This window comes from Meles meles, chromosome 5 (genome assembly GCF_922984935.1).
Source record: "Meles meles chromosome 5, mMelMel3.1 paternal haplotype, whole genome shotgun sequence".
NCBI lineage: Eukaryota > Metazoa > Chordata > Mammalia > Carnivora > Mustelidae > Meles > Meles meles.
Window position 1 is genome coordinate 65083818 of NC_060070.1, and position 13772 is coordinate 65097589.

The 13772-nt window shown below is 43.6% G+C and overlaps 1 protein-coding gene across 2 annotated transcripts in view; it reads right to left on the bottom strand.

Moving 5' to 3' along the window:
• Nucleotides 1-944: 944 nt before the first annotated feature.
• The window catches only part of ARFGEF3 (ARFGEF family member 3), a 169337-nt gene continuing 156509 nt past the window's right edge, over nt 945-13772 (bottom strand). For both annotated transcript variants that reach the window (XM_046005551.1, XM_046005550.1), the window contains 2 exons: nt 8579-9800; nt 945-3998 (listed from right to left, as the gene is read on the bottom strand). In XM_046005551.1, coding sequence (XP_045861507.1) covers nt 3807-3998; nt 8579-9800 — 1414 coding nt within the window. In that variant the 3' untranslated portion in view covers nt 945-3806. The remainder of the gene's footprint in view (nt 3999-8578; nt 9801-13772) is intronic.

Consider the following 13772-nt stretch of genomic DNA (forward strand, 5'->3'; position numbering starts at 1 on the left):
TGCGTTTTGTCATTTATTGGCTATCTCGCGCCAGTTTCTTAACCTCCCTGGGTCTGTATCCTCATCTGAAAAAAAATGAGGAAATCTATGCCCGTTTGGCCAGGTGAAATGCTAATGTAGGTCAGGTCTACGTTCACAGTGGCTCTTGACAAATGTCACCACGCCCCGCCGTTTGTAAATTCTTGCTGTGGTTACCAGCTCCCAACAAAGGTCTTTATTCTGCTTAGTTTGATGGGTGGAACACAAAAGGATTTTCTTTTCTAAGAAAAACATTGCTACCTAAGCAGTCTTGTGATGTATTTGGAGGAAGTCCGGGATTATCCATTATACAATTGCATTACCTTCTTATGGTTATAGATCATTTGACTTTCTCTACTGACTCTGTATAAGCCTTCTTCTTAAAACGGCAAGAGCTAAAAGCCTGGTGATACTGTACCAAGAAGTTTCCATTTAAAGGTACTTTTGAATTATGTTAAATCTTTGTCACATCTGATTACAAATATTTTAATCAGAGCTGTTATGTATGTTAGAATCTGCCTTGATCAGTCACTAAATAGCATAAAGATGGTAGAACATGCCCTAGTTTTATATTGATGGTGAAGGCTAGAAAATAATCATAAGGGGAGAGAGAATTAGGTGGTGTAAAGAGGCAGAACCATTTTTAGAAGCTAATCAGGAGAGGCAAGAGCTGGGAGAGATCTTAGCCTTCCATTAAACTCTGCCCTTATGGGGGCGCCTGGGTGGCTCAGTGGTTTAAGCCGCTGCCTTCGGCTCAGGTCATGATCTCAGGGTCCTGGGATCGAGTCCCGCATCAGGCTCTCTGCTCGGCAGGGAGCCTGCTTCCCTCTCACTCTCTCTGCCTGCCTCTCTGCCTACTTGTATCTCTCTCTGTCAAATAAATAAATAAAAAATCTTAAAAAAACAAAACAAAACAAAACTCTGCCCTTATGGCAAGGAAAAAATCTGATAAATGTGGTCTACTTGGCGGCCAGGAATTCCTAAACACTTTGAATTTTCTAGGTGCTTTCATGATACATACTTTACCAAAATATTAAAAAGAGTAATTCCCAACCTTAAAGTAAATACAAGCAACTGAAAGCAACGTGAAAATCTTATTCTGCTTAGATCAGTAAATATATGGTAGTGACTGTTTTTAACCACCAAGGCTGTCTTGACCTTGGTCTTTCAGAGACCTTGGGAGAGAGGGAGTGAAGGAAGAGATGGGGAAAGGCAGAAACCAAGACACCAAGAGAGTGTGAGAAGTTGACCAGGGCAGTCTGGAAAGGGATCGCTTATCTACTTAGGGTTCCTCTCTACCCCGGAGAAGATGGACTTCACTGTGACCTGACGTCCTATTCATTAGAGATTATTTGCATCAGGCAATATCCTTTTTGGCAACCACAAATACCTCTGGGAAGCATTAAGGTGGTTTAGCTAGCTTTCAGCTTGAAATCTGGTGTAGCTCTGGAGCATGGGGTATGCTGGGAATGGAGGTGGGCAGAGACCAATGCAGGCCTTGGGGTAGACTGCAGAATTGATGATAGGAAGGGGTCAAAACTGTCTTAAAAACTGTAGGTAAAGAACTATGTACAATTCCTCACTTTTTAATTCTTGGAATCTGTGATCAGTTTATTTTCATAAACTAGCCTTGGATCTCATAACAGAAAATCTATGGGAGAATGGAGTCTGATTTCTAAACAATTAACATACTCTGGGACATTACATTCTACATTGAGACTGGCTTTCCTTGAATTTTTATATTTCTTAAAAAGTTGCTACATATAAGCATTTTATAATAATTCTGATTTGACACTCTACTGAAGCTTCTTCCTCACCGTCAAAGTAAATTTTGGGGTCCTCATGGTAAAAAGGGGAGCTAAACCTCAGATAAGCAGTAAATCATGGTGGTTCCGTTTCTTTTTGTAGCTTTTGTTAAAACAAAAAGGAGAAAGTACCTTTCAATTCTACTTCCAAAATTTAAAAATTTTATAGATAATAGCTCACTGCTATCCCCGAAGGTCATTGCTTAACATCAAATAGTTGATCTGTTTCTAAACTTATTTGTCTACTGGGTAAAACCTGAAGGCAAAGGGAATGTGTTGTAGAACTGAAATATGTCTTCTGAACTCTGTGGTGATTTCTAGATGGTATATGGAATGATGGGGTTCTTTTATATTGCCTAAACAAATCACGGAACCCTGTCTTCATCTTAACCTTGTAGATAGTTACTTTTTTCTCAAGGAAGACAAAGTTTACAAATCCGCACTGAGTAAAGTTGTAAGTTTTAAATCCTTACTCCTATACTGAAGAGTTGATGTTTTATTTTAAAAGAATGATACTCAATTATGAACACATTTTTAGGGGCTGGGAAGATGATAACGTATGTCTTAGGAACTAACTCTACTTTCTAGAATGTACACGAGTGGGCTTGACTGAGGAGTTTCAATCATTATAATTTAAGAACTATTAAGTATGTTGTAAATAAGATGAAGGTTCCAAATTAATTTTCTAGTTCTATCTAAAAGAAAAAATCCATGTAAAAATAGCCATTTAGAAAGACCTCAGACATAGGGTAAATTTACTTTCCAGAGAGGACAAATATTTTAAATAGAAAAACTTTATTTCCTAAATTTCACCTGGTCCCCTCCTCCTTTAGTTTTATTTTCTTCTGAGACTGGAGCTTGGATGTCTGACACTGTAATTTCATGTGACGGTTGTATAATATTTTAAGGTTTAAAATGACTTCCTCCCAGTCTCCTTTCTCACCCCTCCCAGCTGTCTCCCTACCACCCCACACTTCCTGCCCCGTTCCCTGAGAAGTCTGCTCACTGGATGGAGAACGGAGTCCTTTCCTCCAAGGGTGCTGATACAAAACGAGTTGCATGTTAATATTTTGTTTTCTTAAAAACCTGATGTTCTGCCTTATGTTCAGATAACTGGAGCATAGAAATGTCTGTGCAACAAGAAACTAAGGCACCGTTTTTTTCTTTCCCTTTCCTGTTTTGCCTTGGGAACAAAAAGCAAAGACTAATGGGAAGCCAGGATGGCAGGGCAGTCTCACGTCTCCTAGCAGGAAATGTATCAGCCACTGTACTAGGAGCTGTGTGTCAACAGCTGCCAGGACACAGACTTAAAACCCTGCCAGGAAAGCATTTTCTTCCTTGAGAAATAGAGAAATAAAGGCACAACAGTACCTTAAAAGAATCTGGTTATGCCAACCAGAAAATCTTGACAATTTAGGACAACTTTGAAATGTTCTGGAACATGTTACAGAGAAAGTCACCCCTTTTTTGCTCATGACACCCAGAATTGTTTTTCCAGCTGTTTTCTTCCCTGCTAAGCCCATAATCATAATGGAAATCTTCTTCCAATGAAGATTGTCTGCTACTAGATGCCAGAGTGCCTACACATCAGCATGACTTACCAGTGGATATTTCCTTAACAATTGCATTCAAAAGAAAAAAAATCAAATGGATCAGTGTGGCGTTTTCAAAGGAGTAGTCCTTCAAAGGGACCCTTTTGGGAGTAGCATGGCAGGCAAAAGCACTGGGAAACAGACATCAAGATTTAGAAATGTGTCAAAGAATGGAGACGTTTCTGAAATAATGTGCAAAATCAGAGTATCATTGGTGTCCTCCAAATACAAGGTGAGTGTCCAGAATGGCCCCAGTGCTGATTAGCGAGGGACCGGTAGACTGTTCTCTGACACTGGTTTCAGTGGGGCTGGTAGTGGGGCAAATGCTATCCATTGGGGACTGGTGGGCATTCTCTAACCTTCGTGATTCTGTTTCCTCAATGTGAGTCTTCTACACGATGATGTCATAGACCCGGCCCACTCTGCCCAGCCATTCCCTCACAGCCTGGCGCACTCTGATGTCCGTCACGTGGCAGGTCAGCTGGCTGATGCACGGGAAAACTGCCGGCTGGAGGGCTGTGAAGGTCTGGTCTGGGAGGATCTGAATCTGATTAAGAACGGTTAGCACCATGTTGGTCCAGGCCTACGAGAAAGGATTGAGGAGAATTATTAGCAGCTTTCTCTAGGTTCATTTGAACTCTCAGGTGTGTGGCTAAGCCCTGCCAATTGCCAGGTGAGTTTTCTCAGGCTTTAGGTTGCAATAAATCAGTCTTTACTAATTTAATGTGGCTAAAAGTTGTCATTTTAAGTTCATCTATACAAGGCAGAGCAGAGTCTCCTTTAACATTAGGAATACCTGGGACGCCTGGGTGGCTCAGTGGATTAAGCCACTGCCTTTGGCTCAGGTCATGATCTCGGGGTCCTGGGATCGAGTCCCGCATCGGGCTCTCTGCTCAGCAGGGAGCCTGCTTCCCTCTCTCTCTCTCTGCCTGCCTCTCTATCTACTTGTGATCTCTGTCAAATAAATAAATAAAATCTTTAAAAAAAAAAAAAAAAAAAAAACATTAGGAATACCTTATTTTCAGGTTTCATGGACTGCATACCTTGTTTTATTGTGCTTTGCTTTACCGTACTGTGTTTCCCAGATATTGCTTTTTCTTTTTTCTCTTTTCAGACTGAACATCTGTGCAGCCCTGTGTGGAGCACGTCCATTGGTGGCACCATTTTCCCCACAGCATTTGCTCACTTGGTATCTCTGTGTCACATTTTGGCAATTTTCACAATATTTCAAACTTTTGCATTATTATTATATTATTTGTTATGGTGATCTGTGCTCAGTGATCTTTGATGATGCTATGCTTGTTTTGGGGTGCCTATATAGAATGGTAAACATACTCGATAAATGTGTGTGTTCTGACTGCTCCACTGACAAGCTCCCTCATCTCTCTCCTGCTGCTCAGGTCTCCCTACTCCCTGAGACACAACAGTTACTGAAGCTAGGCCAATTAATAACCCCACACTGGCCTCTAAAGTTTTCAAAGAATAGGAAGAGTCACAGGTCTCTCCCTTTAAATCAAAACCTAGCCTTAGTGAGGAAGGCATGATGAAAGCCAAGATTGGCACAAGAGCCTAGCTTCTAGCCTAGGTTAGCCAAGTTGTGAATGCAAAGGGAAAGTTCCTGAAGGAGATGAAAAGTGCTACTCCAGTGAAGACACAGATGACAAGAAAGAGAAACAACCTTAGTGCTGATATGGAGAAAGTCTGAGTGGTCTGGATAGAAGATCAAAACAGCCACAACATTCCCTTCAGCCAAAGCCTAATCCAGAGCAAGGTGCTAACCCTCTTCAATCCTGTGAGGGCTGGGGAGGTGTGGAAGCTGCAGAAGAAAAGTCTAAAGTTTGCAGAAGTGGGTTCATAAGGTTTAAGGGAAAAAGCTGTTTCCATAACAGAAAGTTGCGAGGTGAAGTAGCAAGTGCTGATGTAGAAGCTGCAGGAAGTTCTCCAGAAGGTCTGGCTCAATCATTCACGAAGCTGGCTACACAAGACAACAGATTTTCAGTTAGATAAAATAGCTGTCTATGGGAAGATGCCATCTAGGACGTCATAGCAATAGAGAAGTCAATGGCTGGCTTGAAAGAATAGACTGACTAGTTAGGGGCTAATGCAGCTGGGGACTTTCAGCAGAAGCCAGTGCTCATTTACCATTCTGAAAATTCTAGGACCCTTAAGAATTATACTAAATCTACTCTGCCTGTGCTCCTTAAATGGAAGAACAAAGCCTGGATGACAGAACATCTGTTTACAACATGGTTTACTGAGTATTTTAAGCCCCTTGTTGAGAACTACTACCCAGAAAAAAAGATTCCTTTTAAAATACTACTACTTTTTGAAAATAGTACAGAGGTTGCTCAAGAAGTTAAAAACAGTTACCCTACAACCCAGCAATTGCACCACTGGGTATTTATCCCGAAGATACAGATGTAGTGAAACAAAGGGGCACCTGTACCCCATTGTTCATAGCAGCAATGTCCATGATATCCAAACTGTGAAGGAGCCAAGACCCCTTCCAGACGAATGGGTAAAGAAGATGTGGTTCATATATACAATGGGATATTGGTCAGCCATCAGAAAGGATGAATACCTACTATTTGCATTGACATGGATGGAACTGGAGGGGATTATGCTAAGTGAAATAAGTCAATTAGAGAAAGACAACTGTCATATGGTTTCACTCCTCTGTGGAACATAAGGAATAGCGCAGAAGACCACAGGGGAAGGGAGGGAAAACTAAATGGGAAGAAATCAGAGAGGGAGACAAATCATGAGAGACTCTTGATCCCAGGAAACAACCTGAGGGTTGCAGAAGGGGGGGGAGGGTTGGGGGATGAAGTAACTGGGTGATGGGCATTAAGAAGGGCCCATGATCTGATGAGCACTAGGTGTGATATGCAACTAATGGATCACTGAACACTACATCAAACACTGATGATTGCCCTGTATGCTGGTGAATTGAAATTTTAAAAAATAAAAAATAGTACTGCTCATTGATAATGCTCTGGTTACTTAAGAGCTCTGATGAAGATACACAGTGAGATTACTGCTATTTTCATGCCCACTAACACAACATCTCTTCTGCAGTCCATGGATCAAGGAGTCATTATATAAGAAATCCATTTTGTAAAGCTATGACTGCCATGGATAGTGATTCCTCTGATGAATCTGGGCAAAGTATATTGAGAACCTGGAAAAATATTCACTATTCTGGATGCCATTAAGAACATTCGTGATTCATGGGAAGAGATCAAGACATCAACATGAACAGGAGTTTGGAAGAAGCTGATTCCAACCTCGTGGATGACGGTGAGAGTTCAGGACTTCAGTGGCAGAAGTAACTGCGGTGGGAACACGGGGGAACTAGAATTAGCCTGCAGATGGGACTGGATTGCTGCAATCTCTTGATAAAACCTGAACAGATGAGGAGCTGCTGCTTATGGATGAGCAAAAAAGTGGTGTCTTGAGATGGAAACTACTCCTGGTGAAGATGCCATGAGGACTGCTGAAGTGACAACTAAGGATTTAGAATGTCATATAAATTTAGTTGACAAAGCAGCTACAGGGTTTGAGAAGAATGACTTCCGTTTTGAAAGAAGTTCTACTATGGGTAAATGTTACCAAACAGCATCGCATGCTACAGAGAAGTTGTTCGTGGAAGAGTCAATGCAGTAAACTTTATTGTTGCCTTACTTTAAGAAACTGTCACAGCCATCCCAACCTTCAGCAGCCACTACCCTGATGAGTCAGCAGCCGTCAATGTCGAGGCAAGACCTTCCATTGGCAGAAAGACTGACTGAAAACTTCAGATGATGGTTAGCATTGTTTAGCAATAAAGTATTTTTTAAATTAAGGCGTGTGTATAGATATATATATATATTTCTAGATATGCTATTACACACTTCATAGACTACAGTATAATGTAAACATAACTTTCACATGCACTGGGAAACCAAAAAATGCATCTGATTCACTTTGATATTTGCTTTACTCCAGTTGTCTGGAGTTAAACCCACAGTATCTCCAAGGTATGCCTGTACAAAATCTTATTTATTCCTCAGATTTTAAAAGGCACTCTTGCCTTCTCATAGTGAAATTTCGATAGGACATTTTAAATTATCAGTCTCTATAATGCCGAGCAAACTGGAATAGGACGACCTTCCCTCAGAATAACTTTTTAAAATCAAGCAAATCTCCAAGACATGAAGAAAATTAAGACATGTTATTTGTCAAGAGGGTCATCTATTATAGAACAACCATACATTTCTGTTTGATTGGACTTTTACAAATCTAGTCTGCTTTTTCTGGATTCTGAAGTTTGGTTCTACATTCAAGTACCTTACAGGAAAATAAGGCATCCTGCAAGAGTCATGCTAAGTCCAAATTTATGTTTATTCTGAGAACACATTTTTGTGTCAGTTCACAGAATCCTAGGATCTCAGATCTTCCAACTTATACTTGTGACAGGAGCCCAAATTTAAACACCTGGATTATTTTTAAAGGGTCTCTATGACTCTAGATCCCTCTGTTTCTTTTGCCATCTCATCTATTCTTAAATTGAACAAACAGCACTAACATTGTTTTCTTCTCAAGCTGTTTTTGATATACCATGGAATTACGAGTATTAAATATATGAAGGAACAGGAACAGTCAAAGCCTCTAAAGAATGAGATGTGTTGTGTGCTTCTAATGGGTTAGAAAACCTCGAGATGAAAACATTGGTATTTATTGGTATAACCACATAATAATAGGCACTTTGCTTTTTTTCCTTTACACGTTTCTTCCATGCCTCTTCCAAACATCAACTCAGGACCCTATGCCAGCGAAAGCACAACTCCTTTAGAAGTTTCAGCTTCATCTTGTTTATCCAGGTGAGTTCTGAGTTCTCAATATCTCTTATAACCCCTAAAAATAATTCCTGAAGTTATGTAACAGTAAAATTTCACACTGATATATTGACCCAGACAGATGCTCTGGGTTAGGCTCGGCCCACCCTCCCTCTGACTTTGGTGGGGAAATGGGTTGGTCTCCTACTGGTGTCTATCGACTTGTACAATGTGTGAGTGTTCCCTGAGGAGGACACGTCTGTCCCTGGAAGGCCAGCCCCCCCACCCCCCAACACACACACTGCCAGCTGTGCCTCCCGGCACCCCCAGGCTGATGAGAACCCACCTGGATCTGTGCCTCGGCATCCCTCACGGAGACACTCAGGGAGCTCCCGGTGGAGCCGGAGCGGGGCCTCTTCTCCTGTCGCAGCAGCTCGGGGCCCGCGCTGAATGAATGGCGCATCTGGCCCTGGTCTATCAAGTGCTGGGGACGCTGAAGCAGCGGGGAGTCCTGGCCCCGCGGACCCAGTGGCTCTCCCTTCTTCTCCCCTTTGACCTCTTTGGGGAACGTGGGCAGGTTATGCTGCTGCTTCCTCTTTTTGTATTCGGTCATCAGCTTGGAGATGGTTTTGTCGGTGGCCATGGTATAGATCTTGTTGCCCGCGTTCTCCCACCATTCCTTCTTCCGGCTGGGGTCCTTCTTCTCCACCTTGGGGCTCGGCGGCAGCAGCAGCAAGTCCCCGCCGGCCACCCTCAGGCTGCCGGCCTCGCTGGCGTGATCCCGGGTCTGGCTCCGGTCGTCCTCGGAAGGGGTGTCTTTCCCCGAGAACCCCCCGGTTGAGGGGGTGGACGACTCTGACTGGAAGGATGGAAGGATGAAGAACGGATCCGTCTTGAAGACGGGGGCCTCCTCCAGGCTGCTCTCCAGGTCCAGGTGCATCTGGATGTAGTTGTTGCACAGCTCCATGCACAGCTTGTGCAGCCGCTTGACCAGCCACACCCAGTCGGCGTTGCTGATGGGCTGCACGCTCAGGGAGGGCAGCCGGGCCCGCCACTGCCTCTTCTCCTTGCCCCTCGGGGGGCTCACCTGGGCCGTCTCCTCGAAAATGTCTTCGTCTTCGGATGAGCACTGCTGGGACGAATCTGTGCTTCTCTCCTCGTCCTCAAAAAGCACCTTCTTCACTTGCTCGGCGGTGATGGTTTCCTGGTTGGTGAGGACAGCACAGACCAGCGCGTGGAAATAAATATTAAAACTCATGGCGGACTGGCGGTAGAGGTTGGCCGCCCCTCCAATGCCCGACACCTTCTTCAGCAGGCACTTCAGCCCGGGGCTGGTGTCGAACTCCCGCGCCGTCCTGTACGAGTCCAGCAGCAGGTCAAAGATGACCGCCAGGTTCTGCATGGAGATGTACCTGAGGAAGCCGGCCAGCTTGGCCTCCGGGACTTGCACCGTCTTCTCCTCCCCAGGGGAGGGGCCCTTGACGAACTCTTCTAACAAGATGTCATACAAGTTCTGGAGTAACACCTGATGGGATAGCAGGCTCACCACAATTTCCCTGAAAGAAACGCTTCAAATGAAAAGAAGGGGTTGATTAGTAGCCTTCTGCCCAATGTGGGTTACTTTAAAGGGATTCTGATGTTACACATTTTAGAATGACATAGACAAAACTATAGGCTGAACTGCTTTATTTCAATGCCTTCTTTTAAAAAGGGAAAACTTGGGGGTGCCTGGGTGGCTCAGTCAGTTAGGCGTCTGCCTTCAACTCAGCTCATGATCCTGGGGTCCTGGGATTAAACCCCACATCAGGCTCCCTGCTCAGTGGGAAGTCTGCTTCTCCCTCTCCCTCTGATGCTTCCCCAACCCTGGCATGCTTGCTTTCTCTCTCAAGCAGATAAATAAAATCTTAAAAAAAAAAAAAAAAAAAGGCCAACTTCTGGAGCCATTACATGATCACCATTTTAGTCATGATTAATGGAATTGCTGATAATTCCTAAAATCTAGGCACTGTATGATATTATTGTTTTATAAAAACTTTTCAATAGAGGCACAGTAATGGGATACACCATTTGACATTTTATTACTCGTAACTCGAAGGAGATAAAATCAGAAAGTAACAACGTCTGGTTAATTCTCTGAATTTTAAGTGGCTTTCTTCTCTACTGTTTGGGCTTTTTTCTCAACCCCAAAGTTGTGAGCAATCTCACTGAAGTCTAGCTTTCTAGGGACCAAACCAGTTTACTAGGATTAACTTTTAATGCCTTAGGTGAGTGGACATAAAAACTTCAGTGCTTCCAGCACGTGAGATGGATGAGGTCCAAACATTTGCAATATTAATAGATAGATAATATAAGTCAAGCTTTCTAAACCAAACCTTGGAGAGAGAAAGCCATTTCGCTCAACACATACAATTCTCTTCCACATCCATTCCTGCCATCATGGCCACAGGACACCTCTGTGGACCCTGAATGCTCTTTTGGATCAACTGAGATACCCCTCAGGTCAGCTGTGTGGCATGGGGGTGGGGCGAATCTTCCCTGGACACCTGGCCAGGACTCCTGGTTGAGAAGCGGGCACAGCCCACATAAGGAAGCCTTCAAAGTGCCCTTTGGTGATTTGGCCTCTTCTGTTTGTTGGATTTTTTTTTTTTAAGATTTTATTTATTTATTTGACAGAGATCACAAGTAGGCAGAGAGGCAGGCAGAGAGAGAGGGAGAAGCAGACTCCCCACTGAGCAGAGCGCCCGAAGCAGGGCTCCATCCCAGGACCCTGGGATCATGACCTGAGCCAAAGGCAGAGGCTTAACCCACTGAGCCAGCCAGGTATCCCTGGTTGGATTCTTAGACTAAGAAAACAATTTCAATTCTAGGCGCTACCTTTACTAAATATTTTAGTTCACCTTTGTGGTTTGTGGTTTATGGTTTCACTTTGTTTCCAGTGCTCTTGGAATTGCATGAAAGTAGCTTATGCCATTATGTTGCAAACTAATTTTCCTCACAGGGTAATTATAAAATTACATCCTCTGATTAATTGTTTACTTCAGAGGTCCAATTATTATGTTAATATGTCTAGCCATGACTTTGCATTTAAAAAGGACTCTTTTAGCAGAAAAGAACACAAATGCTTCGTACATTTAAGGGCTGAACTTGCCCTTGGTGGGGTGTTACACTGAGGCAACACAGTAGGCTCAGCCCAGATCTATCATTTACAGACTCCAACCCTTTCTAACAAATCACTCAAGTAATTTTTCTTTTTTTTTTCGGTGGTAAAATATACATGATTACAAAGTTGCTATTTGAGCCATTTTAAAAAGTACAATTCAGTGGCATTAAGCACCTGCACAATTTTGGGTAACTGTCACCACTGTTTCTAGAATCTTTTCATCCCAAACTCAATACCCCTTGGACAATAACTCCCCATTCCCTCCCCCCCTCCTTTTGGTAAGTTATTTAAGGTATTAGGAACTGTGAATGTGCATTTTTCCGGAGAAGAGGGTTCAAAAAGCTACCACGTTGGTCTAACACTTCAGGTCTACAGCTATAGGATGCTAACTAAAGGGAACTCCTGTCACCAGGCACTCAGGTCTGTTCCCTTATCTGTCCATCCCAGTACACTATGCAGGGCGGTATGTTATTCCTCTTTGTCCCAGGGCCTGGGAAACTGGTGAGAGCAGTACTCAGTAAGTGTCCAAGACCAACGGAGTAACAGATTGGTTCTATGTGCAGGTGCCTGCACAGACTGCTGCCTGGAGGAAGTGTTCTTCTGGAGAAAAGGCTCAGACACCTCACCCCTATGGCCCTGGCAACCTGGACTCCTGCAGCAGGAACCACAGCGAGAGGTGGGAGTCTGACCAACCTTCCGAAGGTATAACACCACGGCCCACAGGACATGATCTGTTACCTTCCCTGAGAGCTAGAAAGCCCTTTCCTAAAAGGATGGTGGATTCGAGGCCATGCTTGAATTCTGGAGTATCTTTATCAGCCAAGATCATCCCCTTGATGCTTTAGGAGATAAAACTGCTAAGTGTGCATGTGAAAAGGACAGAAAATTCCTCTTGCTTTAGGTTCAAGCCACACGATGTGCAATAAGAAAAGAAAAGCACCAGGATCAATAGTGAGATAAGCATTTCAGAAAGGCACAGAAAAAGTAAAATAACAGGTTACAGAGTGCAACTTTTTAAAAAAATTTCTTTTCAGTGTTCCAGAATTCATTATTCATGTACCACACCCAGTGTTCCGCGCTATACGTGTCCTCCATAATACCCACCACCAGGCTCACCTAACCTCCTATGCCCCTCCCCTCCAAAACCCTCAGTTTGTTTCTCAGAGTCCACCGTCTCTCATGGTTCGTCTCCCCCTCCTATTTCCCCCAACTTACTTCTCCTCTCCATCTCCCCATGTCCTCCGTGTTATTCCTTATGCTCCACAAGTAAGTGAAACCATATGATAATTGACTCTGCTTGACTTATTTCACTCAGCATAATCTCTTCCAGTGCAACTTTTAAAGATTTTATTTATTTGACAGAGAGAGACACACACACAGGAAGAGAGAGAACACAAGCAGGGGGAGTGGGAGAGGGAGAAGCAGGCTTCCTGCCAAGTAGGGAGCCCGATGTGGGGCTCGATTCCAGCACCTTAGGATCATGACCTGAGCCGACAGCAGACGCTTAACACCTGAGCCACCGAGGTGCCGCCAAAGTGCAACTTTTAATCACCTATGCTGACAGGAACTAAACAAAATCAACAGATAATTTTTCAATTTGTTGTACCCAAGTGTTTCAACCTTTTTCTCCACACACCCGTTACGAAGTGCTTCTGAGGCCAAATGCAAAGGAAAGCTGTCCTCCCGGAGAGTTAATTGTCCAACAGGTGGCTGACACAAGACATGCTAATACTAGCTTCAGAGGGAAACAGACCCAGAATTTCAAGTACCACATCTTAAAGCTCGCATACGAGGCAGTTTGGGTAAAGCTCAGGATAATCCCTGCCAAGGTGATTTAAAACCACACCCAGATTTCTCTTTATTAATAGGTCTTTTTCCATGGGTGACTTCGACATGGACCTTTGAAGATATACTGGATGGCAGGAACCTTCCGTAGGTCTAACTCATCTCGTGCTATATCTTTTGGTAAGTTAAGAACTGCTCTGTAATAAGAGTCAAATCCATGTACGCCAGGTGGCTCCCTGCCTTTGTGCTTGTGTGCCCCCGGACAGGTGGCCCAGCTTCTCTGAATGTTTCCCCGTGTTAAAGTGGGAGTGGAAACAGCCACTGTGGCTCACATATAGTGCTCAAGTAGTCGTCATCATTATTTGTGTGCTGAAGTTTAAAAATGGGAGATTTCAGTTGTGGCTATTTTCTTCAAGTCTAGGAACAAGAGTTTTTAGGCAAAATGATAGTATTTAGAAAGGGCAAGATTAGGGGCACCTGTATGGCTCAGTAGGTTAAGCGTCCACTCTTGATTTCAACTCAGGTCATGATCTCAGGGTCTGGGACCAGGCTGTGTTGGGCTCCGCATTCAGTGGGGAGTCTCCTTGAGGTTCTC